We start from the raw sequence: 26,372 nt of genomic DNA on the forward strand, positions 1-26,372 counted from the left end.
AAATACTGAATTCCATCTCAAGTCCGGTACCTTCTTCCGCAGCGAACTCCACCCGAATAGCCAGATCACCGAAATGTGCGGCCACAGCTCAATGCATGTGCTTGGACTCTCGAATGCTACCGACACTGCGGCGGCAGACCCCTCCTGGTTCTGCGCGACAACAAACTCGAACCCACGAGAGCCACAAATCACATGCGCAAAGGCTGCCAGTGTACAACTCATCCTCTACGATCGTCCTCAGCCTCAGGGGATGCAATACGTATCATTAAACCCAATCGCTCTAGCGCTTGGACATGACGGTTCATCATTAGGTGACGCACCGGTGGCGGAAGGAGAGCAGGAGACACGAGAACGGCAAATGAAGGAGGAGAAGCGCAAACTGGTCGAGAAACTCAAGCAACACACCATCTTCAAACGAGTACCCTCTGCGCGCGACAGAGCTCTGCCCAAGATCATCAATCAGATCAACTGGTCATGGGAACTTGAGAAGACATTGCAAAAGAATGTGGGACGATTGGGGTCAAGACCACGACGCAGCCTTAGTGTGTCTGAGAGGGTGGTAGAGACAGCATCGACAATGCGAAACTATGTAATACTGCAATTGTGGACATGGTTTACGCTATATCTCTTCCCTACCATACGCAAGACCTTTGTTCTAGTTCTTATGGGTCATCGCATAATGGCAGAGATGTTGCTCATGCTGCTTGAGTTCCGGCTTAAGCCTGGCGCCGCAGCTCTCAAGGACATATCGGCCACAGCACAACAAGTTGAGATACGACTTCAACAGTTTTGTTATTGGCCGATGCAGTACATGACTCTGCGGCAGCGAAAGAACAATTGGGCTAGTGTTACGACAAGCCATCCGGACTATATCCGTTTCTACAACAGTTTGTGGCTCGTTGCTAATGATGTTATTATTGGCATTGCACTGGGATCATATATAATTGAGAACGCAGACTGGGTTGCCATGCAGATTGGAGATCTGCTGCGCACTTACACGGTCGATGCACTCCAAAGCAGTATTTCATGGCTGATGGGCTGGCCTGCTGGTCTCAAACTCAATGGCGAATTGGCAGCTTTTCTGGGAGATTTATTCCTTTGGGTCATCGACTACTGGTCTAGTAAGTCGTCTTGGGCTATAAGATAACAATTGGATGTAACCAACTAATGAATTCTAGGCTGTATTGAAACCCTGACTCCAGCATTGCCCAAGATGGTGTGGTTTATAGGATTTTCCTCGTTCGCTGGCGCCAGCATGCCAATTGCTATGTTCTCCGATATGCTCTCGACCTTGACTATTCACATCTATTCATTCTATCTCGCATCTGGAAGGATATACCATTGGCAGCTTACGATACTTCAATCTCTCTTCCATCTTTTCCGCGGTAAAAAGCACAACGTTCTTCGCAACCGTATCGATTCTTGCGATTATGACCTGGATCAACTTCTTGTCGGCACCATCCTGTTCACACTACTCTTCTTCCTTCTGCCAACAGTTGCTGTGTTTTATCTCAACTTTGCCATTGCGAGGATGGCTATCATTTCTCTTAAGGCTGGATTTGATACCCTCCTCTCATGTCTGAATCACTTTCCGCTGTTTGCACTCATGTTGAGAATTAAAGACCCGAGGAGACTTCCTGGTGGCATACGATTTGAGCTTCGAGATACCCACGACTATAGACGCGATGGCACGAATAATAGCAACACTGATGGGCCGCCCCCTACCTCGGTCATCTACCTCAAGGTTGGTAATGTTGAATTATTATTACCTGGAAGCAGCTAACTTATAATCAGTCAATCCCTTTGACATTCCGAATCATGTTCAATCAATACTTTCAGATGGCAAACCGCATTCGAAAGCATTACCTCTCGCCTAAAGTCTTCTTCTGCCTTCTTACTGGGAAGTTTGTGCCGCCCATCAACCGCAAGAAATTGTATAGTCTACAATACAGCATGTTGCCGGCCAGTCGAGCGACTATTTGGGAGATGTGGAAGGCGTTGAACACAGAGACAAGACCAGCCAAGCGAATGCCGATACCTTACATCCCGCCATTGCCCAATGGGGGAAGACGAACTTCAGCGAATAATGGACGGGCTAGATAAAACGATAGACATATAAACTGTTTGATGTATGAATAATAATGAGTGGTGGTTCTGTTACTAAGAATTGTTGAACTGGTAGTGATGAAACCAATCTATGACAACTACCTAGCCAAGTCGGATAGTCTACGAGATCGATCGAGGGATCGAGTGTAACTCACAACGTCAGCGGTTTGAAGGGGATGCACTTTTTATGCGCCGAGTCTGACTCGTATCAAGCAGTGCATGAAGGTATTGATTTGGCGATCATCGTAAAGGTGGGAGCCACGCTAATAGATCAAGGCATCATTCTACAGCTTGGCTGCAATTGCTTTACTCCATCATCGTCAAAACAAGATGCAGGCTTAATAATAATTACAACAGTAAACCCATGTTGTTCTTCTCGCCCCGCATCCCCGGATCAGCGGCCCTTCGAGTTGCATGACTTGTCCCTCGCCAAGATGAACATCTCGGGCCTTTCTATGGTCCATGAAGATTGATGGTGTCTGCTGATTTGATCAAGATGGCATGGATCTTGGTGGTTTACTGACCATCACGAACAACCAGTGTAATCAAGGCAATTTGTCTCAATACCCAATCGTGTAACATTGTGCTGTAGTGTACACCAAGACACCATCACCTAGCGGCACAGCAACGTTCCCCACGCTGCATGGCGTTGAGCTAACCCTGTAAAGAAACACAGAAACTCTACTATGTACAGCCAGGACCCTTTAGAACGTCAAGCTTGTTTTCTCTGACGGCGGAGACCAGAACAAGTTAGTTGATGTTAGTGCTCGGCAGTCAAATGACGACAAGCTTGTTGTTTCAGTGACAGTGACAAACTGACAGGGTCTTGAAGAAAACCAAAACCTTGTCAGATGTTCAAGGGTCCCCTCCAAGTTCTCGATCGTGGGCTTCTTGGTCCACTTCAACATTTGTTGGTGATGATACTGAAGCAGGTATCTTCAAAGGTTCGACTGACCTAAATTCATGACCCCACCACTTAGTCAAGGGTCCAGAACCCTCCCCAGCTTCTCTCCACTATCTTTCAGTTGCAGTTCCAACTCAACTCAACTTCCATGAGAGACGAGACCCATCTGATATATAGATGGTGGTGCCACGTTCTCATCAACAACACCACTTCTTTTTCTCGTCCCACGCTTTGTGACGCCCGCCAATACATCAACCATCCACCTATTTCATCCCATCCATCCATCTCTGTACAACAGTCATCCAGGGCCAACTGCTACTTCACCGGCCACCACCTTGAACAGCATCTTCCCATTCTCGACTGCACCATCAGGTGGCATTGACGTCACTAACTTGACTCCGGCGGTTCATCACTGTGACCCTGAAAGCTGAAGGGAGCAAAATTAAAGTCGTACGGAAACGAGGGGTAGCACCACATTATCCTGGGGTAGGGAGGAGCTAGAAGCGCATTGTAGCATCACCTGCTGCGGCTTATTTCACTTCCTGGTAAGTGATTGACCCCCATGCATAGAAATCTCCAGGTTTGGAGGGATCGGCTCATGGTCCCTTTTCTGGGCTATGGCCTTGCTTGAGGGCATTGTCGCCAGTATATAAACACTGGAATACTGCTGTTCCTGTCATGCCATTGCTCTTCTCAAGACAAGTTTTGAGAAAGTGACTATTCAGTAAATAACAAATATTGACTTTGTCCACTATGGAAACACAGGTTCAAACTGCAAGCCATCCTCACGACCCTTGGGCTGCCACCCATCAGGTCATTCTTCAATCAGCCACCATGGATCCTAAACAGCGATTCTACCACCATTTCTTGGAGAGCGTGACAGGTGAGGACTGAATTCAGTGATTGGGATATTGCCTCTCATGCCTAACTTTGTGCCGTGCAGTTCTCCAAGACCTCATCGATGAACTGCCGTCCATTGCCAATGTCGGTGGTGAGCGCCAGGAGGCTATTGATCATATCCTAGCTAGCATTGCAAAGCTACAGAACGAGGTCGGGGATGCTGCTGATTACACTCCTTCCTATGATCGAAAGCAATACTCGGAGGTTAGATCGTCAGCTTCACCGGTCAAAGCATCTGACTAATATGCTGCATAGACTATCAAGACTCTACAAGACAAGCTCAACGAGACCATAATCAGGATCGCACCCAAGTCAAAGTTCCAATTCCGTCGCCCAAAGACCAATCATGTCGACATGGGTGCTCCTGAGAACGATCCTCGTCTTAGTCCTGGAAGTCTTTCACGCACGAAGCATGATTCAACTGTGACTACTGGCATGACCAGCCCCCCACCCATCAAGGAGGATACACTCAGCGAGCTACCGTCTAAAGAGACATACAAGAACTACAACGAGGAGATGGAAAGACCCAGCGCCTCGTCCCTTCGAAAGCCCAGCTTCTCAGCAGCGAAGAACATCGGAATCACAAACCACTCAAACCTACACATCATATTGCCATCATCAGCGTCACGCGCAACGTCATCTGGCAGTCTGACTGATCTCAAGGGCTGCATCATCGACATGTCGATTCCAACAACTGAGGGCTCGGCATTCCCTGGTCTTGCTATCAAGAATGTGTCCAAGAGTCTCATTGTTGGAGGCCGTGTTGATGGCGCAGTCCATATCACAGGAGTCTCAGATAGCACTATTGTGGTTGTGGCCAGACAAGTTCGAATCCACGAATGCAGTAATGTTGACATCTACTTGCATTGCGGAAGCCACCCCATCATCGAGGATTGTTCTGGCATGCGTTTTGCGCCGCTGCCTGCTCCATATGTAAGACTCGTTCGCATCTCACATAGTATGTTTGCAGCTGACCAAGAACAGAGAACCGAAGCTGAAGAGCCAGATGAGAACCAGTGGGACCAGGTAGACGATTTCAAATGGCTCAAGGCTGGTCATAGCCCCAACTGGACCACCCTTTCAGAAAATGAGAGACTCGCCGATGACCTTTGGAAGGATGTTGTGCCTGGCCAGCCTGGCGTAAGCGTTGAAGAGGCTCTCAAGAAGCTCAATATCCCGCGAAGATGAGAGTGACGAGGGGTAGCCCATTGAGTATGTTTGACAGCATGCCGATAAATGATATACGACAATTTAATTAGAAAGCAATACAATAGCATGATAAATATGATTTGTTTGACCTCGAGACTCCAAACACCGTGCTGGCAAAACAAGATGATAATGCTATATGGCCGCTTCAAATATCACAAGAGACCCATAATAATTCGACACGCCGTTTATGTATCATGACTCCATTTTGTCACCAGCGCTGACCTCGTCCTTTCGGTCTCGTCCCGTGGCTTCGTCTCTCAAACGTTGAAGAAGGGCTCGCTGCTTTTCGATACGTGTTTCAAGTTCGCGGATCTCCTCATTTTGTTCTGCGATGGATCGGTCCATATCAGGCAATTCGCGAACTTGCCCGCGAGCTCGCTGCAGCTTATGTTTTAGCCCGTCAGTAGCTCCAGGCACATCTTTGAAAGATAAAGTAGGTCCAGATGCATTGTTTCCTGTGGTTCCTGGCGCGGGCTCGGTAGTTATGCCGGCGGAGGACTGGATACCGGCGCGGACGCGCGCTAGAACGAGGGAAAGCTCGGAGAGGGCATCGAGAGTATCGGGAGAGAAGGTGGGTGGTAGAGCCAGTGGGTGTGGGCCAGGAGCCGACGCGGACGCTGATGCTGATGACGGAGACATGATCGGTCTGTCGATTTTATGATACGATTCTGTTTCTGCTTTGGCCGTTCGAGGGTTCTTGCTCGGAAAGGATGGAGGGAGGAAAATAATCAGACGAGGTCGATGTGGATGCGGTGAAGTACAATGATTTGATTTTGATTTGAGACGAGCTCCAGCTCTTTCGCGCAGCTCGGGGAAATAGACCGGGTGGAACCTCTCAGCCTTGCATGACATTCAAGTCCCGTAAATAGATGGAATGATTTCACGGTTATCGCGCTGCAGAAGGTGGTGGGTAAATGGTAGACATCTATTGGGTCGATGCGCCGTTTTGTTGTTGAGTGGACGGTCCGAAAGAGAGGGAGAAGAGGTTGAAAGGGTTACAGTGTGGGCTCATCATTGTACCGTACAGATGGGCAAGTTACAGGCATCTAGCACAGTATCAATACAACTCATATCACTAAATGGCATGACATAAACCCCCACCACAACTAACGTGTTTCCCTGCAAAATCATCAGTCCCAGTCCCATCAAATCACGCATCATTTCCTTTACTCAGACTATTAGGTACCTCTAGACAAGGCCCGAGTTACTCTCCGTCCCTGTCTTATCCTTATCTGTCTCAACTCCGAAACCTCTTCTTTATACCTCGTCTTATTTCTTCTTTTTTCTTTCTCTTCCTTTATTGCTTCAGTGCAAACAGAAGGAACCAACAAATATCCATCATGTCTAAGACCGACCAAAAAGCCTGCCTCAGTACGTCGTCATGCCCCGCCCCCTCCATCAACTCCAAACAATTCCATGCCCCGCGATCGCGATAGCAATTCATGCCTCGTTCTCTTGCGCTACATTCAAAAGACTGCTTCTCCAGTTAATTGAACATTGCCTGAGAAGTTGCGATTAGATTGAATTCTCTTCTTTCGTTTCGTCCTCATATACTTGGAAGTGACTTGGCTAATCATGTTGTTGCACTCTTACAGTCGTCATTGACGGTTGGGGTATTCCCTCCGCCGACAGCCCCAAGGATGGTGATGCCATCACCAACGCCAAGACCCCCGTCATGGACGCTCTCTACAAGGACTCCAAGGGTTACACCGAGCTCGAGGCCTCATCGCTGGCGGTTGGCCTTCCCGAGGGTCTCATGGGTAACTCTGAGGTTGGACACTTGAACATTGGCGCTGGTCGTGTTGTCTGGCAGGATGTTGTCCGAATCGACCAGACCATCAAGAACGGCGAGCTTAGCCAGAACGATGTCATCAAGAAGACCTTCCAGAGCGCTGCTGCTGGAAACGGCCGTCTGCACCTCTGCGGTCTCGTCTCTCACGGTGGTGTGGTAAGTCATATCATGAACAAATCCTCAACCGTCGATCAGTAGCTTACAATCATTCCAGCACGCCAAGCAAACCCACCTCTACGCTCTCCTCAAGGCCGCCAAGGAGTACGGTGTGCCCAAGGTCTTCATCCACTTCTTCGGTGATGGCCGTGATACCGACCCCAAGTCCGGTGCTGGTTACATGCAGGAGCTTGTCGACACTGCCAAGGAGATCGGCATTGGCGAGATTGGTACCGTTGTCGGTCGATACTTCGCCATGGACCGCGATAAGCGTTGGGACCGTCTCGAGATCGCCCTCAAGGGTCTTGTCCATGGTGAGGGTGAGGCTTCTGAGGACCCCGTCGCTACCGTCAAGGCTCGATACGAGCGCGGCGGTGACTTGGACCGAGATGAGTTCCTTACTCCCATCATTGTCGGTGGTGATGAGCGCCGCATCAAGGGTAAGCTAAGCTGAACACCTGTGTTTGAATGGCTTCTAACGTTTACAGATGACGACACTGTCTTCTTCTTCAACTACCGATCCGACCGTGTCCGCCAGATCACCCAGCTTCTCGGCGACGTTGACCGATCTCCTCTACCCGACTTCCAGTACCCTAAGATCAAGCCCCTTGTCACCATGACCCAGTACAAGGGCGACTATCCTTTCGAGATCGCTTTCAAGCCCCAGCACATGGGTAACGTTCTTGCCGAGTGGCTCGGCAAGCAGAACGTTGAGCAGGTCCACATTGCTGAGACTGAGAAGTACGCTCACGTCACCTTCTTCTTCAACGGTGGTGTTGAGAAGTCTTTCCCTCTCGAGACCCGCGACCAATCTCAAGATCTTGTCCCCTCCAACAAGTCCGTCGCTACCTACGATCTTGCCCCTGAGATGTCTGCCGATGGCGTCGCCGACCAGGTTGTCAAGCGTCTGGGCGAGCAGAAGTTCCCCTTCGTCATGAACAACTTTGCTCCTCCTGACATGGTTGGTCACACTGGTGTCTACGATGCCGCCGTCGTTGGCTGCGAGGCCACTGACAAGGCCATCGGCAAGATTCTTGAGGGTTGCAAGAAGGAGGGCTACGTCCTCTTCATCACTGCTGATCACGGCAACGCTGAGGAGATGAAGTTCCCTGACGGCAAGCCCAAGACCAGCCACACCACCAACAAGGTGCCTCTTCTGATGGCCAACTACCCCGAGGGTTGGAACCTCAAGAAGACCGACAAGGGTGTCCTCGGTGACGTTGCCCCTACTGTCCTCGCTGCCATGGGTCTGCCCCAGCCCGAGGAGATGACCGGGAAGTCCCTTCTCGAGAAGGCTTAATTATGATGACGATGACGACTAAACGTTCCTAAATAAAAAGAATCCTACGGGATGGTGTAGTAGTAGTGGTAGTAGTATTAGCGATTTGTTGAGTGTTGGTTGGCCAGTCGATGACTGGTTTTTGGAGTTGAGGAAGGGTAGAAGTTATGCTCGGTTGGATAGACTTAGAGTCGATGGTTTTAAAACAGTAAAATTACCAAGAATAGAGAACGATAACGTTGTTTCTCAACTTTGTATGCCTCTTCTTTGACAAGACTGACTTAATGGGTCAACAACCATGATACTGTTCTAAGTAAAGTGGCAGTACTGATTGTATCCAGATGTAAGCTATAGATCTTGTTATGGTCAAATCAGGATATGGTTATCACTCGTTTTTCATGTCTCCTAGCTGTAGCTATCATTTCAAGTACTATGGTCATCGTATTCGACACGACGGTATAGGGTGGGTAAAGTGGCAATGCCAACGAAACACTCAGCAAAATCACATTCATAAGTTAATGCTAATGTTTGTTAGGCTTGCCGAATTGCTTACTAGAACTGTTCAGCTTTATGTTCTGACCATCTATTGACTATGTAGTTGACTAGCTAATACCGGAGATAAGCCAGCTTTAGTCCCCATGAAAGGCTATCAAGAAACCCATATAAAATAAGGTAGCCAGGAACTTCAGTTCCCCGGCGTCTCGAATTGGAACAGTATCTATTGACCGAAATTTTAATGACTCAGCATTAGCTTTATGTAAAAGTCCATTACTCATGCATTCTGTGATTTTGACTCGACTTGTTGCCACTGGACTACACAGGCAGTAAAAATTTATAGTCTCCCAGGGAGGCTTAGATGTTTAAGTCAAGGAAGGTCCTTGGAAGACGGAAAAGAGAGAGAACATTCATTTGGCGGAACGGCACACTTATTGAGCGCCATGCATAACAATACATTCTTTCCATTGTATCTTAGGTAGGCAATACGACGTTCATGAGGAATTTAGGTTATGAGATGGAGTCTCTTACTGGTCGAAAAAAGACAGCAATAGCTGCAGGGCACCGGGCACATGCCGGAATCATAAACAGCGAATGAGATGAAGGTATCCAAAATTACCTTCCTGTGAGCTGCCAGTCGCTATTTCTAATGCCTGACTTGTGTGTTATCCCATTATGCTGGCCTGTTTGTATGTATGTAGTCTGGAATCCTTGACTAGGGCCTTGCATGCACAACATCCATGTTGAGCTGACTATTCAATCTGACCCTAGACCAGATCAGCAGGAACATATATCTGGTACCACAGATCTATCGAAGCCTGGCAGAAGTTGCAGGGAATAGGGACAGCACTACCAAAGGGCCGGATTAGACATCCGTGGCAGACGCTATGTCAGATCTCCTCGCAGAACGACGAAGCGAAGACACTGCGCCAGAAAAACTATCGTAAAGTTCAAAACCGCAGTTAGTCACGCAGAGTTTGACTTACAACAACCAATGAAAGGCCTCGGACATACCGCCGGTATTCCAACTTCCAGATCAGAGATCAGCTCCCGCATCCTGGGCGATCAGAAGCCCACAATGCTTCAGATCTGTGCAACCTCACGAGCCACATTCTTCTCCTCACTACGGAGTAGCTTGAGTTCACCCAATGCGAACGCTGGACATCGTCCAGGGGCTGACCGCATGGCTTCAAAGAAACCCTGCCAGGGGAACGGAGCATCTCCAGAACCCTTGTCTTAAGGGACACCGGAGAGCCCGCTCCGGAATCCAAGGGTCCTACAGAATTGTAGCAGCAGAGCAGCTAATAGGGGAGCTAGAGGGGTCCAGCAGCAAAAGAAGAATGCGTGTGATGTCTCTTTGGATGCACGTACATCGATGACACCGTTGTGTACGTACCGAATTTTGGTTCCCGATCGTGGGGGAAAGGCAACGTCCCGAAGATCGGGCGGGAATAAGAGACAATCTCAGAGTCGAGACCCTCAATCGAGCCTGTGGATTGCTGACCTATGGCGTGGTGGGTATAGTGATACACCAAATACAGTAATTGTGCTTCGTGTCAACTCCAGTAGTCTGTGGCACGAGATAAAGACAAGGCGTACGAGTAATAGATTGTGAACGGCGTGACGGTGATTCAGCGTATTGTTATGCCTTTCTGGACACGGCCACGTAGGGTAGCAGAAGCATGTGAGAAAATCCGGCAGGCTGATCAAGAACACTAACACGGAATCTTAGCTATCCGTTGCAAGTGCTTCAATGATCGCATGTGCACCGTGAAAGCCATCACTAGCCTCATGGGGCCGTCCCGAAATATCATGGAGGGTATTGCAATGCTCAGGTGTGGAAGCACGATCATCGCGTGTACTAACAAGCTGAGATTGCCGTGGGTTGGATTGATAGACAAGATCTTAAACTCCTCTAGAAATGCAACACCAAAGATCCAAGGCGCAACCCACGATCCTTCATGTTCGACGGGGACAATTGGTTACAGTATCTCCGTGATTGGCATCTGACAATGGCCTCGAACGAATCCACCACGGCGGAATGCCAATCGGCTTTGATCAAGGGGGTGGCCAACTTCGATATCGAAACCAACGGGTGATCAACATGGAGATTGTTGCAAAGTCCCATCATCCGGAAATCGTGTTTAGGCATAAGAACGAGCCAAGTCCTCGATGATGGAGCATGCTGTGACTGTTTCAGGGACTCTGATCGACATATGAATGCAGGTATCAACCTTTCAAGCCAAGGGACCTAAACCATCGCGTTCCCTAAGCAAGTAGGTCGATTGGATGCTGTCGACAGACCCTAGCCATCTTTGTTCAAGCATAACCACCATCGTCCCCCAGCCACTCCTGCACGAAGGGTCGTCCCGTGGAGTTCGATCCAAGCTAACGCTGCGCTTCTTCAAGATCGAGAAGACTTGGAGCGTCAATCTATCCAATCACACTGATTTCGGTCGCTAGATCCGAACAGAGTTGTGGCGAGACGCGCGAGAAGTGACTATTGCCACTCGATATAGGGCTTTTTTATCGTCTTGAGAATTCGATATTGTGATCTCGAGATTTGGCATGTTATTGCCACGGAAAAAGATTGTTTAGGGTGTGCACATCCTAGCCCAAGATGCATTTTTGGTGTTGCGGGAACTTTCCCCTGTCCTTGGAGGCCGGCCTGGGCATTTGCGGAGAATCATCGGGCCTGGAACTGGCACTGGAACCATTTTATCAATCTTCATGATTCCAAGTCTCGTGACCTTTAAACACTGGGAAACTTGGTAAACCTTAATTTCACGGCATCAATAGAATTCTTGTTTCGTGTCCTTGACCGCGTATTGCGAGCAATCAAGGAAAATGCCAGAGAACCTGTTCGAAACTGCTTCAAGCAGGGTCTCGGGGTGCCTGATTTTGCAAGGACCCTGAAATTTCTCACTGGGATCGACGTCACACTGGGTGTGATCTGCAAAACAGAGCCTCAGTATGGCAGCTGATGGCAGGACTAGGGGTGTAAAGGGTATCAGCTCATATTTCGAGTAGAGAAGACCACCGTCTCATTCATTATCTTTTGGAATATACTGGCAAAATGTGAGGTGCGGCAGACAGCAACTGCAGTAAAGAAGAATACAATGGAATTGTTGAAGAAGCGTCTGGGCCGCTGGACAGGGGGCTCACGGGTTCACGAGGCTTTCAGGGATTAGGTACGCGTGGATACCAGAGAGGTCCGCCTCCCCGCGAGTCGTGCCAGGACAACGTCTATAAAGAGAGGATATCGTGAGGAGGATCATGGTTAGGGTCTCGAGTGCCAACTAAAGCTGCAGGAAAGATATCACGATAAAGTGAGATAATATTGCTTTGATTCGTGATATTGAATTGTGATTAATAGGAGCAGGCAGGTTCGCTTATTGATGGGTGGCTGGAGATCATTTGCCAGGAAGAGCTGAGTCGGGTATAAAGTGGGTGTTGGCCAGGAGTAACCTCCGAGAGCGAGTATCGTTTTCCACAACCTGACAGAATACATGTCTAACTGTCCCCTAGGTAGGTGGGGTTACAATCAAGTAAAAAAGAGGGCATCTACCACTTGAGTATGGATCGAACCATTTTGAAATTGGGATCTGAAGCCTTTTCAAGAATTAGAATTAGGTAGGCATCGTATTTAACAAAAGCACGTGTTTCGGCAGTTCTTTAATGTTTCTATCGTTAACAAAGGTTGCATCCATGTCACTTTGTATCGGTAGGTAACGAAGGGAAAGTAAAGTTCCGGTGCGCCGTTTCGTGTTGCACTTGGCTTTGCAGGAAGAGTCTGGGTCTGGAAGCAAGCCAAAAATGCCTTGATTACAGGACCGATGACAGACAGAAACCAAGATCAGCAGCCTTCGACGCTACGGGTGAAAGAAAACATGGCTATTCTTTCCACGGAATTAGTACGCGAGCTACCGGCCCTGTTTTCTTTTCATTGGCTTGGGTCGTCATTGGCTGAAATGCTCTCTGCTAGCCCCCGCACTCAGACAAAGTCGGGGCGTAAGCGAGGTGACAAGTAGCGGGGCGTGACCTTAACAAGCCTCATCAACGATCCTGAACGGCTGCTCGGGAAACAGACTCACAAGAAGCAAGAGCAGGTTGGCGTGTTTTACCGAAAAAGGGGTCTTCCTATAACACCCTCACACCCATTGCGCAGCACTAGTCGAGCCCGTTAGAGGAGGTCCCTGCTTTGGCTTTTTCTGGGTCCGATGGTCTCTGATCCCTATGCTTCTCCAGCGACTTGGAAATCGGAGCAATGAGGGCTCGATCTGACCTTCTAGCTCTTGCATCCTCGTCCCAACCTGGCAAATCCTCACTCAACCCTTCCTTTCGCCGCCTTGCGATGCCGCCGCTATGCACCGGGACTCGGGTACCCTGGCACTGGTTCTGGTTCTGGCTGGGCCTGGCGGGCATGCTTCAGAGTTGGTTTGGCTGTACCGTACCCAAAACTCTTGCTACCGCTGGTGGAGGACCTGAATGCCTTCTTCTTTCTCTACCCACTGCCACTGTCGAGATTTGCCTCCCAAACTTGCCATCCGTCTCCAGCCTTAAACAGACTGTGCTCTGTTAAGTATCCTACCACGACGGTCTTTCCGACTTGTGGCTTGTCTACCCTTTTTATTCTTTTGACTTGACCCCGAGCTTTCTTAGGCTCGGCTTCTTGAATTCCCATCCTACTCATACCACACCAAATTCCCTTCCAGAGCAGACCCAGACCTCTTTTCTCCTTCCCCTCTGCCGTCGTGGAACGGTTGCTTGCTGCTCTCTTACTTCCACCAACCCTCACACTCACACCCCGTCGGCTTGAGTGCCACCTGAGTGCCACCCTGAGCAACCCTGGTCTATTCATATATCGGCCGTTGGAATACCAGACTCCACCACTTCTCTTTTTTAAAAAGACATTTCGGTCTCTGGAAACTCGTCCGCGTGGTTTCGCTGCTGCGTAAAGACCATACTTCCCCTTACGGCACTCCCGACGACAACAACCTGATCTGATCGGTATCGACCATCACTTCATACGCGCCCGTCTACGAATCGCCAACACAACAATCTTGGAACGATTCGAATTTTGAATACCAAACAAAAACCGACAACAACTTGCTTTTCAAGCATTCAACAAGTTCAATTATCGCCGCACGAGATTTAATTGTACTCGACAATACGACTACACCATCTTGGCATTTTCAGAATCGTCGATTTTGGTCACCAAATTGAGCTTACAAGAGCTACGTGAATCTGGCCAAGCAGTAACACCGAAACGCTTGCGATTCTACGAGTGGATGCGCCAACTTTGTGATCCAATTTGATTGTGGAGAGAAAGCTTGAATTCTAACTGCTCGAGACTCGCGACAGCGAAAAACCAACATTTGGGAAATCTCCCCATCGACAGATCGTTCAATCGGAACAAAACTGGGGATTATTTAAAACCCCGAATTTAAAGGGTTTAATTGTTTTTAGGTGAATTTCAGCAAAGGTAAGTGTCCTAGAAACACCCGGCATTTTCCCTCTTTGAGACCGTGTAACTGGTCTATCATCACCTTTCGTCATTTGGCGATGAAGCCCCGATCGATCGATCCCTCAACCCCCAACAGCCAATAGCAACCCGTCTCAGTCGTTTGCGAGAACCTTCATTGCTCATACCCGACATCATCTTGTTGTTTTTGTTAATGGATGAACTGTGCTAATAAGTGCCCTGACGTCCAGGCTCTCAGCTCGCTGCAAAGTGCTTCTAGGCCCTACGTCACGGATCGTCGGACCCTGGCGTTTATACCAGAACACATCTCGACGACCATTTTCTACGACATGCTCACTGCCTCACACTCTGGATTATGCTAAATTGTCCATCAATATTTCATACCTGAATTATATGAAAGACAATGCCACTCAACCAAAATACTTCACACGGAACGCAACCGCCGCCGTCTTCTTCCAAGACCGGTCACCCGCTCCCCCGACGAACATCACCAGCGAACTCAGTCACTCTTCGCCATCACCGATTAGCACGCGATGCATCACTCAAGGCTAGTCAGGGCTCAGGGCCCGCTGTCAAGACGACAACAACAACATCACCTCGTCGTAATTCATCAGGTGACAGCAACGAGACCGGCCAAAGCGATCCCAACACATGGTTTGATCAATCGAACCAGAACCCAACAGCCACATTCGATAGCAATGTTATGGAAGGTAAGCAATAAAATCACAGAAAGGGAACAAACGCATATTGACTCCATCGACAGTCGATCCCCCTTTCTTCCAAAAAGAATCCGACTCTTCAAATGAAGATAAACCATATTACAACCACCATCAGCTTGCACCCCCCAAGCTCACAGCAGCTCACAGCAGCAGTGCAGATGATTACCGAAGCGTCATCGATGACCTCACGGTAGAGATTCAAAAACTTCGAGAGGAGCTTAAGCGTTACAAGAACACAGGTCCAGATATGCTTCGAAAAGAGAAATTGTTCGAGATCAAGTGTCATGGCCTTCCCAAAAAGAAGAAGAGAGAACTAGAGGCTACGCTTCGAGATTTTGCGGCCAGTCTCGATGGATCTCCTGATGCATCGTCGACACAGAACAAGAAGAAATCTCGCCATGCTAACCGCGATAATATGTACTCAGGGTCCGGATCCAAGCATGCATCGTCGTCTTCAGGCTCCAACTTTCGCCCAGCCGACTCGGCCTACGCCTCTATGTCCACCGGCGCCAAGTCGTCGGGAACCTCTTTGAGTCGTCCCAGCATGGGTTCGCAGGCCAAGTCGTCAGAGGCAGTCGAGAGTTATTTGCGCGATATTCCCGAGGGATTATATCCACGACATATGATCATGACCGACAAAGAAAGAAAGAAGCTCGTTGTTCGTCGATTGGAACAGTTGTTTACAGGCAAGATTGGCGGACGCCACGTGGTGAAGAAGCAGCCTGTGCAGCCTAGTGGCAGTTCTGCTGCTCTAGCGCCTGTTGTTGCGGACACACAACCAAACGCTCTTAATGCTTCGATTTCTTTGGTTCACGAACCTCCTATGTTGCAAACCGGCGGCAAAGAAGCAACAAGAGAGGCTCGAATTCTCCCTACCGAACAGCAATCCGGTCACTCTGGTAAAAAGAGCAGATCTGCTGATAACGGCTCTGCATCAAATTCCAATGGAGACAACACCGAATCTGGCGGTAATGGCAACAGCACTGGTTCAGGCACAAACCCCTCCCCTCCAATGACAACCCTACCCGAGCAACGGCCCACACGACCCCGAGATTTAGATCCCGACCGTGCCCAAGTGCCGGCTGAGAACATGGATTATATCCGTCATCTCGGTTTAGTGCCACCAGAATTGTTAGCGGAGCAGCACAGCCATGATGTTCATCCTGACGCCGAGGGATGGGTTTACCTGAATTTGCTGTGCAATCTGGCTCAGCTGCATATGATTAATGTCACACCTGATTTCGTTCGATCTGCTGTCACTGGCATGAGCACGAAATTCCAATTGTCACCTGATGGCCGAAAAATTCGATGGCGTGGTGGAACTGAGGGAACCAGGTTCAGTAGCGACAGCTCTGGATACAACTCTCAGAAGAGCCCCTCAACAGACGACACCGAAGACGGATCGGAAAACAAGCATAAGCGTCAGAAAACAGGTCGCTCTACAGGCGATGAGTTTCAGTCAGGGAGCTCAAGCAAGAACGGTCTCAAGTACGACCCGCAACTTTGTGCTCCTTCCGAAAGCTTCCACTACAAGCCTTTGTTCGCGCAACAAGAATCATCAGGTGGCCAGACTTCGCTTGACGAGACTGTTTCGTCGTTTGGTCCCCCTGAGGAAAGCAACGTTGGCGAATCAAGATGGGGACTTAGCGGCTCCGGTGCGTCCGGTCGTAAGAAGCGTCGCCATGATGGTGCTATCATCTATTACAGTGGTGCTCCATTCTGCACAGATCTCTCTGGAGATCCTGGCGACATGTCACCCACTACACAGATGAGGGCTGGTCAAACAGAAACGGACAAGGATAACTTCAAGGTTCCTCCTTCGCCCCTCCGACGAACAGACTCTGGATCATTTCTTAACTACCGGCCATTGACTGATCGTGGGGTTTTGTCTAACCAGCAAAGCTCAGCCATGGAAATCGACAGCGAAGACCCACCAAGTCTGACAGACGATACCGACGACGCCAGCGAGATTGATTTGGACTTCACCTGGAGCAACAATGCGCAATACATGCAGCATTACCCTCTTGAGCCTTGCGGCTTGGGAGGAGTTCTTCCAGAAGATCACTTCATGGTGGTTGTTTCCACGAAGAGACCCAAGCAAGATGAATTGTCTTCGGCTGCCATTGGCAGAACTAGTGAGAACACAGATGCGGTTGTTCGCCGTATGGAAACCATGACAACATCTTCTCCAAAGCTGGGCGTTTCGAAAACCATGCCCGTTGCTGGTCCCCTTCCTGTTGAGATCGAGTACATGTCAGGCCGCATCAAGCGACTGACACCGGTCTCCCTGCCACCTCCTGCCATTTTCTTCCCACCATTCAGTCCTAGCGAGTCCACCGCCGACGATGACGATGATGTTTCGGATGATCTTGATATGTCTCAGTCACTGAGGGATCTTATGGGTCAGCGAACATTGCAACATCAGTCTGATGGTTATCCTGATGGCGTTGATCTTAGCAGTGGGGACGAAGAGGGTGATGAGCCCGATGACTCGCCCAACCAGAACATTTACGCAGTCACTCGGGACCCAAAGGCATTGCCCAACCGTCCTCGACAAGCCGCCCGCCGTACCAGTAGTGCTGCTGCGGCTGCCGGCACTGCCAGGGGTGCAAGCAAGAGTAACAGCGCAAACCCGGCGCTATCACACGACGATAATAGTTCTGTTGCTACTGCTGGCGCTGCCGAGAGCGGCTACAGCAGTAGTGACGAAAGCTCCTAATATCACACTTATCCAATATGTTTATAACATTTATTCTATATTTCACGATTTTTACTTGGGGTTACGGGGTTGCGTATGGAACGAAAAAATATTTTTTCTTCACATATTTGTATACAGTCAAAGAATGACTATGAATCTCTGTTTTTAAGGGAAGGTTGCATAACTCGCATTTAGCTTGGCGTTTAGAGAGGAAGGATCATGATTCCCTGGGTAATCTTTGTTATGAGATGAAGGGTTGCAAAATAGCGCAGGCCTGGGTAACAGTTTTTCTGGATTCAATAAGGATGAAATACTTGTGGCTCCCAGTTTTATATATCAAGATACCAAATTTACAGTTCAAACACTATCTTCTTTTCTTCATTGTTGTAGTGGTTCATTACCCGTGATGTATGCATCCTACGATGAGACCTAATAAACGTCGATTTGACGAACCAACATGCACGTACCTCTTAAGCTTCAGATATGAGTATACCGACTCGAAGCCTTTTATAGTGAATTCAATTTTGCATAATAATTAATGCCGAAACTTGTGATCTGCGTTCTGCTTGTGAGACCATGCTCTTGATATGTCACGTGAACAGATACTCACCCAACGTCCCTCCATGCCAGTCTAAGCTGACGTGATACGCAACCACCCATCCGTCTCTGGTCTGCCTATCACGAATGAGGATGTATCTTTCGACGACCCTAAGATCCGCTCTGCTCGGAGCGTTGTTGAGTGTGTCATGCAGAGCTGAAGCTGCAAAGAATGTTGCTATCATTGGTTCGTACCTTGACTCAACCGTGGAGGACAGGTTCTAGACCAACATGCTTCTACAACTTGTCGGGGTGTTACTGGTCAACCCTGTTCTTTTGAGATTTGACATAAACTAACCTGAAAATACAGGAGCTGGTGCTGCAGGGTCCTCGGCAGCATTTCACTTACAGGAATATGCTCTGAGAGAGGGGGTTGCTATTAATATTACCGTCTTTGAGAAGACGGACCGTATTGGAGGTCGATCGTTGACGGTCTCTGCCTACAATGATCCTTCTTTGCCTATAGAGTTAGGAGCATCCATCTTTGTCGGTGCCAATCCCATCCTCGTCAATGCGACCAGACGCTTCCAGCTCCCAGTTAGTGAGCCCCACCGACTTGAGGACGACGACATGACAGCCATCTGGGATGGTGACAGTTTCGTATTCCAAACAACTGAGGGGTCTTGGGGAGGATGGGACCTGGCCAAGATGTTTTGGAGATATGGCCTATCACCTTACAAGGTCAAGAAACTTGTGGATGGCATGATCGGAGAGTTCCTGAAGCTCTATGAAGACCCATACTTCCCTTTCAGATCACTTTCGCAACGATCGGAGCAGTTGGGCTTGAACCGAATGACAGCTCTTACAGGAGAGCAGGTCCTGAAAGAAGCTGTAAGTGTATTCGTTTTGGATTGTCAATTGTCAACAGCTAATGATGGCGTAGAACATTGACCCCCGTTTCGCCCGTGAAATCTTACAGGTTGCCACGCGAGTCAACTATGCCTCCAACTTGGCTTACATCCATGGATTGGAGACTCTGGTAGGATCGCACTTTATTTCTCTCTAGCCTTAATACTAATTGAAAAATAGGTTTCATTAGCGACAGACAATGCTATGTCTGTTGAATCAGGTAATTGGCGTATCTTCGAGGAAATGATTTTGGACAGTGGAGCTGCTGTCTACCGTAATGTGACAGTGGCCTCTATCGAGAAATCCAAGAAAGACACACAGTTATCCTCGCCATCCAAATACGTCATTGCAACTGCCGATGCTCACTCAAAGGATGCTGCTGCTGAACATTATGGTGTTGAGTTCGATAACATCATCATCGCCAACCCATGGCAATTTAGCAATATCAAGGCTGGAGAAGGTGTTCTTGATCGCGAAATCGATGAGATCCCTTATACCAAGCTTCATGTCACCTTGTTTGCATCGTCTTTGGAACTGAACCCTGAATTTTTTGGCCTCAAGCCTGGAAGCAAGGCACCCGCCACTGTCTACACGACCCTGGCTGAGGGTGAGGAAGCAGAACAGGGAGCAGATGGCGTTGGTCGTACCGGCTTCTACTCTATCAGCACGCTGAAGTACCTCGTCAACCCTAAGACTGGTCAGAAGGAACGTATCTATAAGATCTTCTCGCCCAAGGCCGTCACCGCTGACTTTCTCACCCGTATCTTGGGCACTGAGGTTCCTGAGTCAATCGTCTCTGGTAAGGAACAGGATATGTCTGGACCCATCTCGTGGTATTATCCTCACTCATTCTACTCTTATCCCATTGAGCTTCCTCGTGTCACATTTGAGGATCCTGTCATTGGTAAGGGTGTATACTACACTTCTGGTATTGAGAGCTTCATATCATGCATGGAGACCAGCGCTTTGATGGGTAGAAACGTGGCTCGACTTGTTATTGACAAATTTGCTGGGATCTCTCACCCAGACGACACCTTTGTTGCTGTTGATGATAAGGGGCCCTTGGAGCAAGAGGTGGAAGGTATGAAAGTCCAGGCTGATAATGAGCTCTAATTGCTGCTGATCTAGGATCGTTTTATTTCTTTGTTCTCTCAATTTCTTTGTTCTCTCATTACTCTTGCTTTTTGGGTATTGTCACTATATCTCACGATCGTTTATTATTTAAAGCCATATGCTACGTATAAGATATATGATAGGGAAACTGCATGTTTTGTCAACTATTCTAATTGACGTATCTATTGTTGAGCCTTAAACAGTTAGTATGTTGCTGGATTTAAGACTGATCACTCGACATTGTCATCTGGACGAAAGAATCTTGTTGAATAGACAACGAAAGTGAAGCAATCTCCACATCAGAAACCGTCACCAAGTTTCCCCACTGCCGTACGCCTTAGCCTCTCTCTAGATTGTGAAGGTGAAAGAAAAGCTGGGCGGAGATAGGCGAATAATTAGTTGGCTTTGTGGTAAGCCTGTCCGTCGTATTTTTTGAACCTTAACCTACACGACAGCTTGGTTGTGGCGCATGCCAATCGTGGCAAAAACGACCCCTCCTTCACCCCTCCAACCAAGGCTAAAGAAAAGTACACAAAGAGAAAAAAGGTGTGAAACAACAGTCTTTTTTCCTAACAGTACTTCCTTCCATGTTATGACGCAGTTTGTTCCCTTTGCACACGCTCTCGGTTGATCTTGCCCCTAAGCTGTTGGACCAGTCAAATCTGACGTTAGGTGCTGTCAAAGCTGCACTTTCCCTTCTATCGGCCTGTCACAAGACAAGCAGAAGACTAAAGGAAAGAGCCAGTAGCGAACGAGAAGGAGCCTGACTGCCTACTGCCTACCTGCCTGATTCTACCCGCTCCTGCCCTGGTGTCTTATCGTCACGTCACAGCTTTTTATTAGTTCGTCGTGCACCGATATAGCATCGTCGACTTTCCCACTTTCACTTATCTTTTCTCCATCTTCAAAGTTAGGGAAATCGCATCCGCGCTGAAGCTTCGGATTCAGAGCCCAACGACTGCCCAAGTGTTGAACCACGAACTTGCAACCTTCTCTTTCTCCGTTTCTTTCTTCTGCCTTCAAAGGCCAGGATCAGCATGTTCGCCCTACGAGGAAGTAAGTAATTGCCCCGCAGCATCCCTACCTCTCCTGCCTCCAACCGAACCAACAAACTACACCTTCAGCTCAAAGACCAGAGTGTTTGGATATTGGGTTTCAGCCTGTCACTTCCTTGTTCACACCATCTTCTCTTTTCCAACTTCTCATATAAAACCCTAGACCGACTAACGTTCTCCTGCTTCTAGTCGGCAAGCTTATCTTTGGCTCAAGCGCACAAGAGACCTTGATCGAGCTTCCCCAAGGCCAGCTCTACCTCGTTCGACCTCTATCGCCCAAGGGCTACTCCGAACTCATCTTTCGAGATTCAGCCATTCGCATCCGTCGCACCAACCAAGAATTCCAATACCAACTCGTTGTACAGCGTGTCTTTGAGGAGGGTGAAGCTGAACTTCTTGCTGAGGAGGAAGGTGAAGACGCAGAGATCGACGCCCTTGCATCCGAGAAAGACGAGAAGACTTTCCTTCTAGACGAAGCTCTATCCTTCCGTTTCGAGATTCGAGAGACTGGTGATAAGGTTCTTGCCTGGAAGGACCTCAGCGGCGATACCGGTGATCTCTTCCAGTTTGTTTGCGACTCATCTGTGACCTCTGCGCAAGTTCAGCAGTTCGTCCGAGTCGCTCAAGAGTGTCAATACGAACGCAAGTACCGCAAAGCAAGCTCTACTGCTACAGAGGCCGACCTCGAGCAATTCGAATTTGAGGAGGAGGACCCTATTCCACCCGCAAGCCCCCTTCACAGTCCCACACTTGCTCGATCTATCGAGTCTGTCGACGATATGTTGTCTAAGACCACCGCCAATTCTGCTGCAAAGCGTGCCCCGGAGGTCGCTCCGGAAGTTGTTCCTGAACAGGAGATCGAGCCACAGGTCTTGACCGGACCCGATGCAAACAACCCCCCTGAGGCTTTAGAGATCTATGCTGCTGTCACTGCAGAGCTTCATGTGTTTGATCCCCAGCCTGGGCATTTCGCTCTTGTCGATGATTCTGTTATTGCTCAGGTCTCGGAAATTGGAAAGTGGCAGTATTGGCTCCAGATCGAGTCCAGCGCCAAGGCGTACCTGGGTACTCCTGTTGTCGCCGACTTCAACCCTGTATTTGATTTCGAATACCTCTCGTTTGTTTTCAACCACTTCAGCAACGATGGAACCGCACGATCCTGGCTGCTCCGGTTCAAGGACCAGCCCACACTTGAGAAGTTCCAGGAAGCTATCATGCAAGCTATCTGGGAGAAGCTCAACGAGACCAAGTGGCAAAAGATGCAAGATAAGGAGCGCGAATACGTTCTCGATGCCTTTGGCGACCTGACAATGGAAGACGCCCCTGAAACCGAGGAAGAAGAAGAGGAGGAAGAGGAGGAAGAGGAGGAGGAGGAACTCGAAGACGACCGTGCCCGAGACGAACAATACGACAGCGATGAAGAAAACGACAGCAGCTTCCCCAAGAATGCTGACGGCGAGGTCAACTCCCAACTGGCAGTTGGTTACAAGCACGACCGCTCGTTTGTTGTGCGCGGCTCTAAGATTGGTGTTTTCAAGCACACGCCTAACAATCACCTTGAATTTTCTACCAACATTTCGAAGGTCACCACTCCATCAGGTAAACTGATGAATCCCAAGAAGGTCATGTTGCACAGCGAAGATCGCGATCTCATTTTGCAAAACGAGATTGACCCCAACAAGCTTTACCGCATGGATTTGGAATATGGAAAGGTCGTCGACGAGTGGAACGTCCATGACGATATTCCTGTCGTTACATTCGCACCCGAGAACAAGTTTGCACAAATGACGTCTGAGCAGACCTTCCTGGGTGTCTCAAACAACGCCCTGTACCGCGTTGATCCTCGACTGTCAGGAAACAAACTTGTAGATGCAGAGATGAAACAGTACGCATCCAAGAATGACTTCTCAGCCCTTGCGACAACCGAAAAGGGCTACATTGCTGTCGCTAGCAACAAGGGAGATATCCGACTCTTTGATCGTCTTGGCATTCGAGCTAAGACCCAACTTCCTGCTCTGGGTGACCCGATTACCGGCATTGACGTCTCTGCTGACGGCCGATGGATTCTGGGCACCACTAAGAACTACATTCTCCTTGTTGATGCTCAGCAAAAATCTGGCAAGAACGAAGGCAAGCTCGGATTCGAGAAGGCGTTCGCGGCCACGGATAAGCCTCATCCTCGACGACTTGCACTGACCCCTGAGCACGTTGCTCAGTTTTACCATGAAACTGGCAAGCCCGTTGACTTCACTCCTGCGAAGTTTAACACTGGTGAAGGCGCTGAAGAAACAAGTATCATCACCGCCACAGGTCCTTATATCATTGAATGGAACTTGAAGCGAATCCTCCGCGGCATGAAGGCTGCGTACAAGATCAAGCGTTACGAGGAGGAAGTCAAGGCTGATGACTTCAAATTCGGCTCAGACAAGAATGTCATCGTCGCATTGCCTAACGAAGTTAACATGGTCGCGAAGCAGAGTCTCAAGAAGCCAACCCGTGAGAGCATCATTGGTAATATCCGACTAGGCGATTCGCGCAGGGGTTCATCGCGTATTGGAAATCATGATAGTGGCAGATACAAGTTGGGTAAAGACGATATTGTCAACGCACCCTATTAAATGGGGTGATTAGGGACGTGGCAAGTACATGCGCAGCAAGAGTTTGATCAAGGGAGTTATGTGGAATTTTGGGATTTGCAAGGCATAGGGTCACCTAAACCCTCTTGTTTCTTTTTTAGATACCAGATGCAGATGCTTCAAGCATCGCAAACAATTCAGTTTATTTTCTTCACTTCGCCTTTCTCTACCACTAGTGATAGAACCTAGACTCACCTTGTGGGATGTTGGCAGGAAAGGATGGTTGCTAAAAGGTGCAAGACTTCCGCTTGAGTGTCTTGCAGACGTTGGAAAAGCAGCTGGTGTCAACATAATACAGGAAACGTACAGTCAAACACGGATTAGAGGACGACAAAGTCGTTGAATTTTGTTTACATAGTAAATAGAACACTTAAAAGAGATGCCAAATCATGACCGCTTAAACCCAAACTCGTGAACTCGTCCTTTCATACCCATGCCCCATTGCTAATAACACCGTTTTATTGGGAAGTCTCCTCGCTTGTCTCGTTCTCCTTGTTCCCATTGCTCGACAATAGTTCGTCCGCCTTCTTCTCGAGTCCGGCAACGACCTCCTGTGCTTTTTGCTCCAACCCAATCACTGCGCCAGAAACGTTGCGCAGAGTCTTGGGCTGAGAGCCCTCAGCACTAAGGCGAGTCATCTCAGCAACGAAACTGGCACCCCACCAAGCACTTGTGTACTTGAAGACGTAACGCTCGAGCTTCTTGTAGTTGGCTTCTCGTTGTTCGGGGCTCATCGTGACGGCGTCGTGAAGGGCGTTGGCAAGCTCCTCTGTGTTCCAGGGGTTGACGATAAGACTACCATTGAGAGATTGAGCAGCACCAGTGAATTCACTGAGAATCATAACACCGTGGTTCTTTTGTTGTGTTGCGATGTACTCGTAAGAAACAAGGTTCATGCCGTCACGAGTAGATGAGACCAGGCAGACATCAGAAACGGCGTACAGGGCAGTGAGCTCATCGAAGTTGACGGACTGGTGGAGGAAGTGGATGGGCATAAACTCGATGGTGCCGAACTTTCCGTTGATGCGACCAACCAGCTCGTTGACAACAGCACGAAGGTTCTGGTACTCCTCGACGTCTTGTCGCGAAGGCACGGCGACCTGAACCAGAACAATCTTGCCGATCCATTCTGGGTGCTCGGTGAGGAACACCTCAAGAGCGTGCAGCTTCTGAGGAACACCCTTGATGTAATCCAAGCGATCGACACCAACAACGAGCTTGACACCCTCGAACTTGCGGCTGAGAGCGGCAATACGTTCCTGCACCTTCGGCTTCTTCAGTCCCTCGACAAAGTTCTCAGGGTCGATTCCAATAGGGAAAGCGCCGACCGTCACAAAGCGGCCGTTCCAGTCAACGCCGTTGGGGGTCGTAGGACACTCGAGGATGCGAGAGCAACTGCTAAGGAAGTGGCGAGCATAGTCGTATGTGTGGAAACCGATAAGATCACAGTCGAGTAGACCGGTAAGGAGCGCCTCTCGTACGGGAAGAATTCGGTAGATCTCACTGCTGGGGAATGGTGTGTGAAGGAAGAAACCAATCTTGACGTTCTTCTTTGAGTTGCCAATTTCCTCTCGGAGCATTTGAGGGAGCAACATCAGATGGTAGTCGTGAACCCAAATAAGGTCACCGTCCTGAACATCTTTGATAACGGTCTTGGCGAAGAGGCGGTTGACTTCTTGATATGCGGCCCAGGCGGACTCGTCGAATGTGATCTCACCAGGGTGGTAATGGAAAAGAGGCCAGAGGATCGAGTCTGAAGGAATTCTGTTAGGTAAATATGATTAGGGATCAGAAAGCCACCACTTACTTGAGAAACCATTGTAATGTCTGTCGGCAAGTTCGTCGTCGATAAAGACAGGGTGCGCGCCGTACTCGTCCTTTAGTCGTTGCTTCATGCCCTCGACTTCGTTGTCAGGGACCTCAAGACCAGGCCAACCGTACCACTGGAAGCTGGTGGTCTTGCTGAGACCGCTCAGTCCAGTGACAAGACCACCAGAAGACATGGAAAATGAATAGCTGCCATCTTCAGATCGCTTAATGGTGATGGGCAGACGGTTAGAAAGCAGTAACAGGCGGCCTGGGGCGGCGTTGCCGTTCTCTCCAACGGTCTCTGGCATTTTGGCTGTACTGGAAGAAGGGATTCAAAGATGAAGCTTTGGAAGATGAAAATGTCAAGAAAGAAAAAATATGAGAGAGAAAGAAAAGGCTCGACTTCGGTGTGATCGGTGTCGTCGCGGCTCTTTGTCGATGGTCGATTCGATGCGATGGTCTGTGGAGGGGCAGGGAATTGACCTGGCAGCTGGCGCAAAGCCGAGAGGCGTAGATCCCCAGTAGACAGTGGGGTTTTGAATTTAGTGTAAGGAGCTTTGGGTTGTTGAG

At 49.0% G+C, this 26,372-nt stretch overlaps 8 protein-coding genes across 8 annotated transcripts; 6 read left to right on the plus strand and 2 right to left on the minus strand.

Moving 5' to 3' along the window:
• Window positions 1-73: 73 nt before the first annotated feature.
• Window positions 74-2,103, plus strand: FIESC28_04307 (uncharacterized protein; the record flags this gene model as incomplete). The annotated part of the gene is made up of 3 exons (XM_031158454.1): window positions 74-1,121; window positions 1,179-1,744; window positions 1,795-2,103. The coding sequence occupies 3 exons, from the start codon at window positions 74-76 to the stop codon at window positions 2,101-2,103; spliced, it is 1,923 nt and encodes a 640-aa protein (XP_031017600.1).
• A 1,741-nt stretch (window positions 2,104-3,844) lies between these two features.
• On the plus strand, window positions 3,845-5,098 carry FIESC28_04308 (uncharacterized protein; the record flags this gene model as incomplete). The annotated part of the gene is made up of 4 exons (XM_031158455.1): window positions 3,845-3,893; window positions 3,954-4,114; window positions 4,166-4,843; window positions 4,895-5,098. 4 exons carry the CDS (start codon window positions 3,845-3,847, stop codon window positions 5,096-5,098), a joined length of 1,092 nt encoding a protein of 363 aa, XP_031017601.1.
• Window positions 5,099-5,311: 213 nt separating this feature from the next.
• On the minus strand, window positions 5,312-5,758 carry FIESC28_04309 (uncharacterized protein; the record flags this gene model as incomplete). The annotated part of the gene is made up of 1 exon (XM_031158456.1): window positions 5,312-5,758. One exon carries the CDS (start codon window positions 5,756-5,758, stop codon window positions 5,312-5,314), a length of 447 nt encoding a protein of 148 aa, XP_031017602.1.
• Window positions 5,759-6,459: 701 nt separating this feature from the next.
• Window positions 6,460-8,367, plus strand: FIESC28_04310 (uncharacterized protein; the record flags this gene model as incomplete). Its single annotated transcript, XM_031158457.1, has 4 exons — window positions 6,460-6,490; window positions 6,715-7,067; window positions 7,126-7,507; window positions 7,556-8,367. The coding sequence occupies 4 exons, from the start codon at window positions 6,460-6,462 to the stop codon at window positions 8,365-8,367; spliced, it is 1,578 nt and encodes a 525-aa protein (XP_031017603.1).
• A 6,362-nt stretch (window positions 8,368-14,729) lies between these two features.
• On the plus strand, window positions 14,730-17,764 carry FIESC28_04311 (uncharacterized protein; the record flags this gene model as incomplete). Its single annotated transcript, XM_031158458.1, has 2 exons — window positions 14,730-15,036; window positions 15,090-17,764. 2 exons carry the CDS (start codon window positions 14,730-14,732, stop codon window positions 17,762-17,764), a joined length of 2,982 nt encoding a protein of 993 aa, XP_031017604.1.
• A 669-nt stretch (window positions 17,765-18,433) lies between these two features.
• Window positions 18,434-20,302, plus strand: FIESC28_04312 (uncharacterized protein; the record flags this gene model as incomplete). The annotated part of the gene is made up of 4 exons (XM_031158459.1): window positions 18,434-18,527; window positions 18,651-19,171; window positions 19,224-19,319; window positions 19,370-20,302. The coding sequence occupies 4 exons, from the start codon at window positions 18,434-18,436 to the stop codon at window positions 20,300-20,302; spliced, it is 1,644 nt and encodes a 547-aa protein (XP_031017605.1).
• Window positions 20,303-21,339: 1,037 nt separating this feature from the next.
• Window positions 21,340-23,975, plus strand: FIESC28_04313 (uncharacterized protein; the record flags this gene model as incomplete). The annotated part of the gene is made up of 2 exons (XM_031158460.1): window positions 21,340-21,358; window positions 21,547-23,975. 2 exons carry the CDS (start codon window positions 21,340-21,342, stop codon window positions 23,973-23,975), a joined length of 2,448 nt encoding a protein of 815 aa, XP_031017606.1.
• A 476-nt stretch (window positions 23,976-24,451) lies between these two features.
• On the minus strand, window positions 24,452-26,110 carry FIESC28_04314 (uncharacterized protein; the record flags this gene model as incomplete). Its single annotated transcript, XM_031158461.1, has 2 exons — window positions 24,452-25,746; window positions 25,801-26,110. 2 exons carry the CDS (start codon window positions 26,108-26,110, stop codon window positions 24,452-24,454), a joined length of 1,605 nt encoding a protein of 534 aa, XP_031017607.1.
• Between the last annotated feature and the right edge of the window lie 262 nt (window positions 26,111-26,372).

This window comes from Fusarium coffeatum (genome assembly GCF_003316985.1).
Source record: "Fusarium coffeatum strain FIESC_28 chromosome Unknown BRIP53273_contig_87, whole genome shotgun sequence".
NCBI lineage: Eukaryota > Fungi > Ascomycota > Sordariomycetes > Hypocreales > Nectriaceae > Fusarium > Fusarium coffeatum.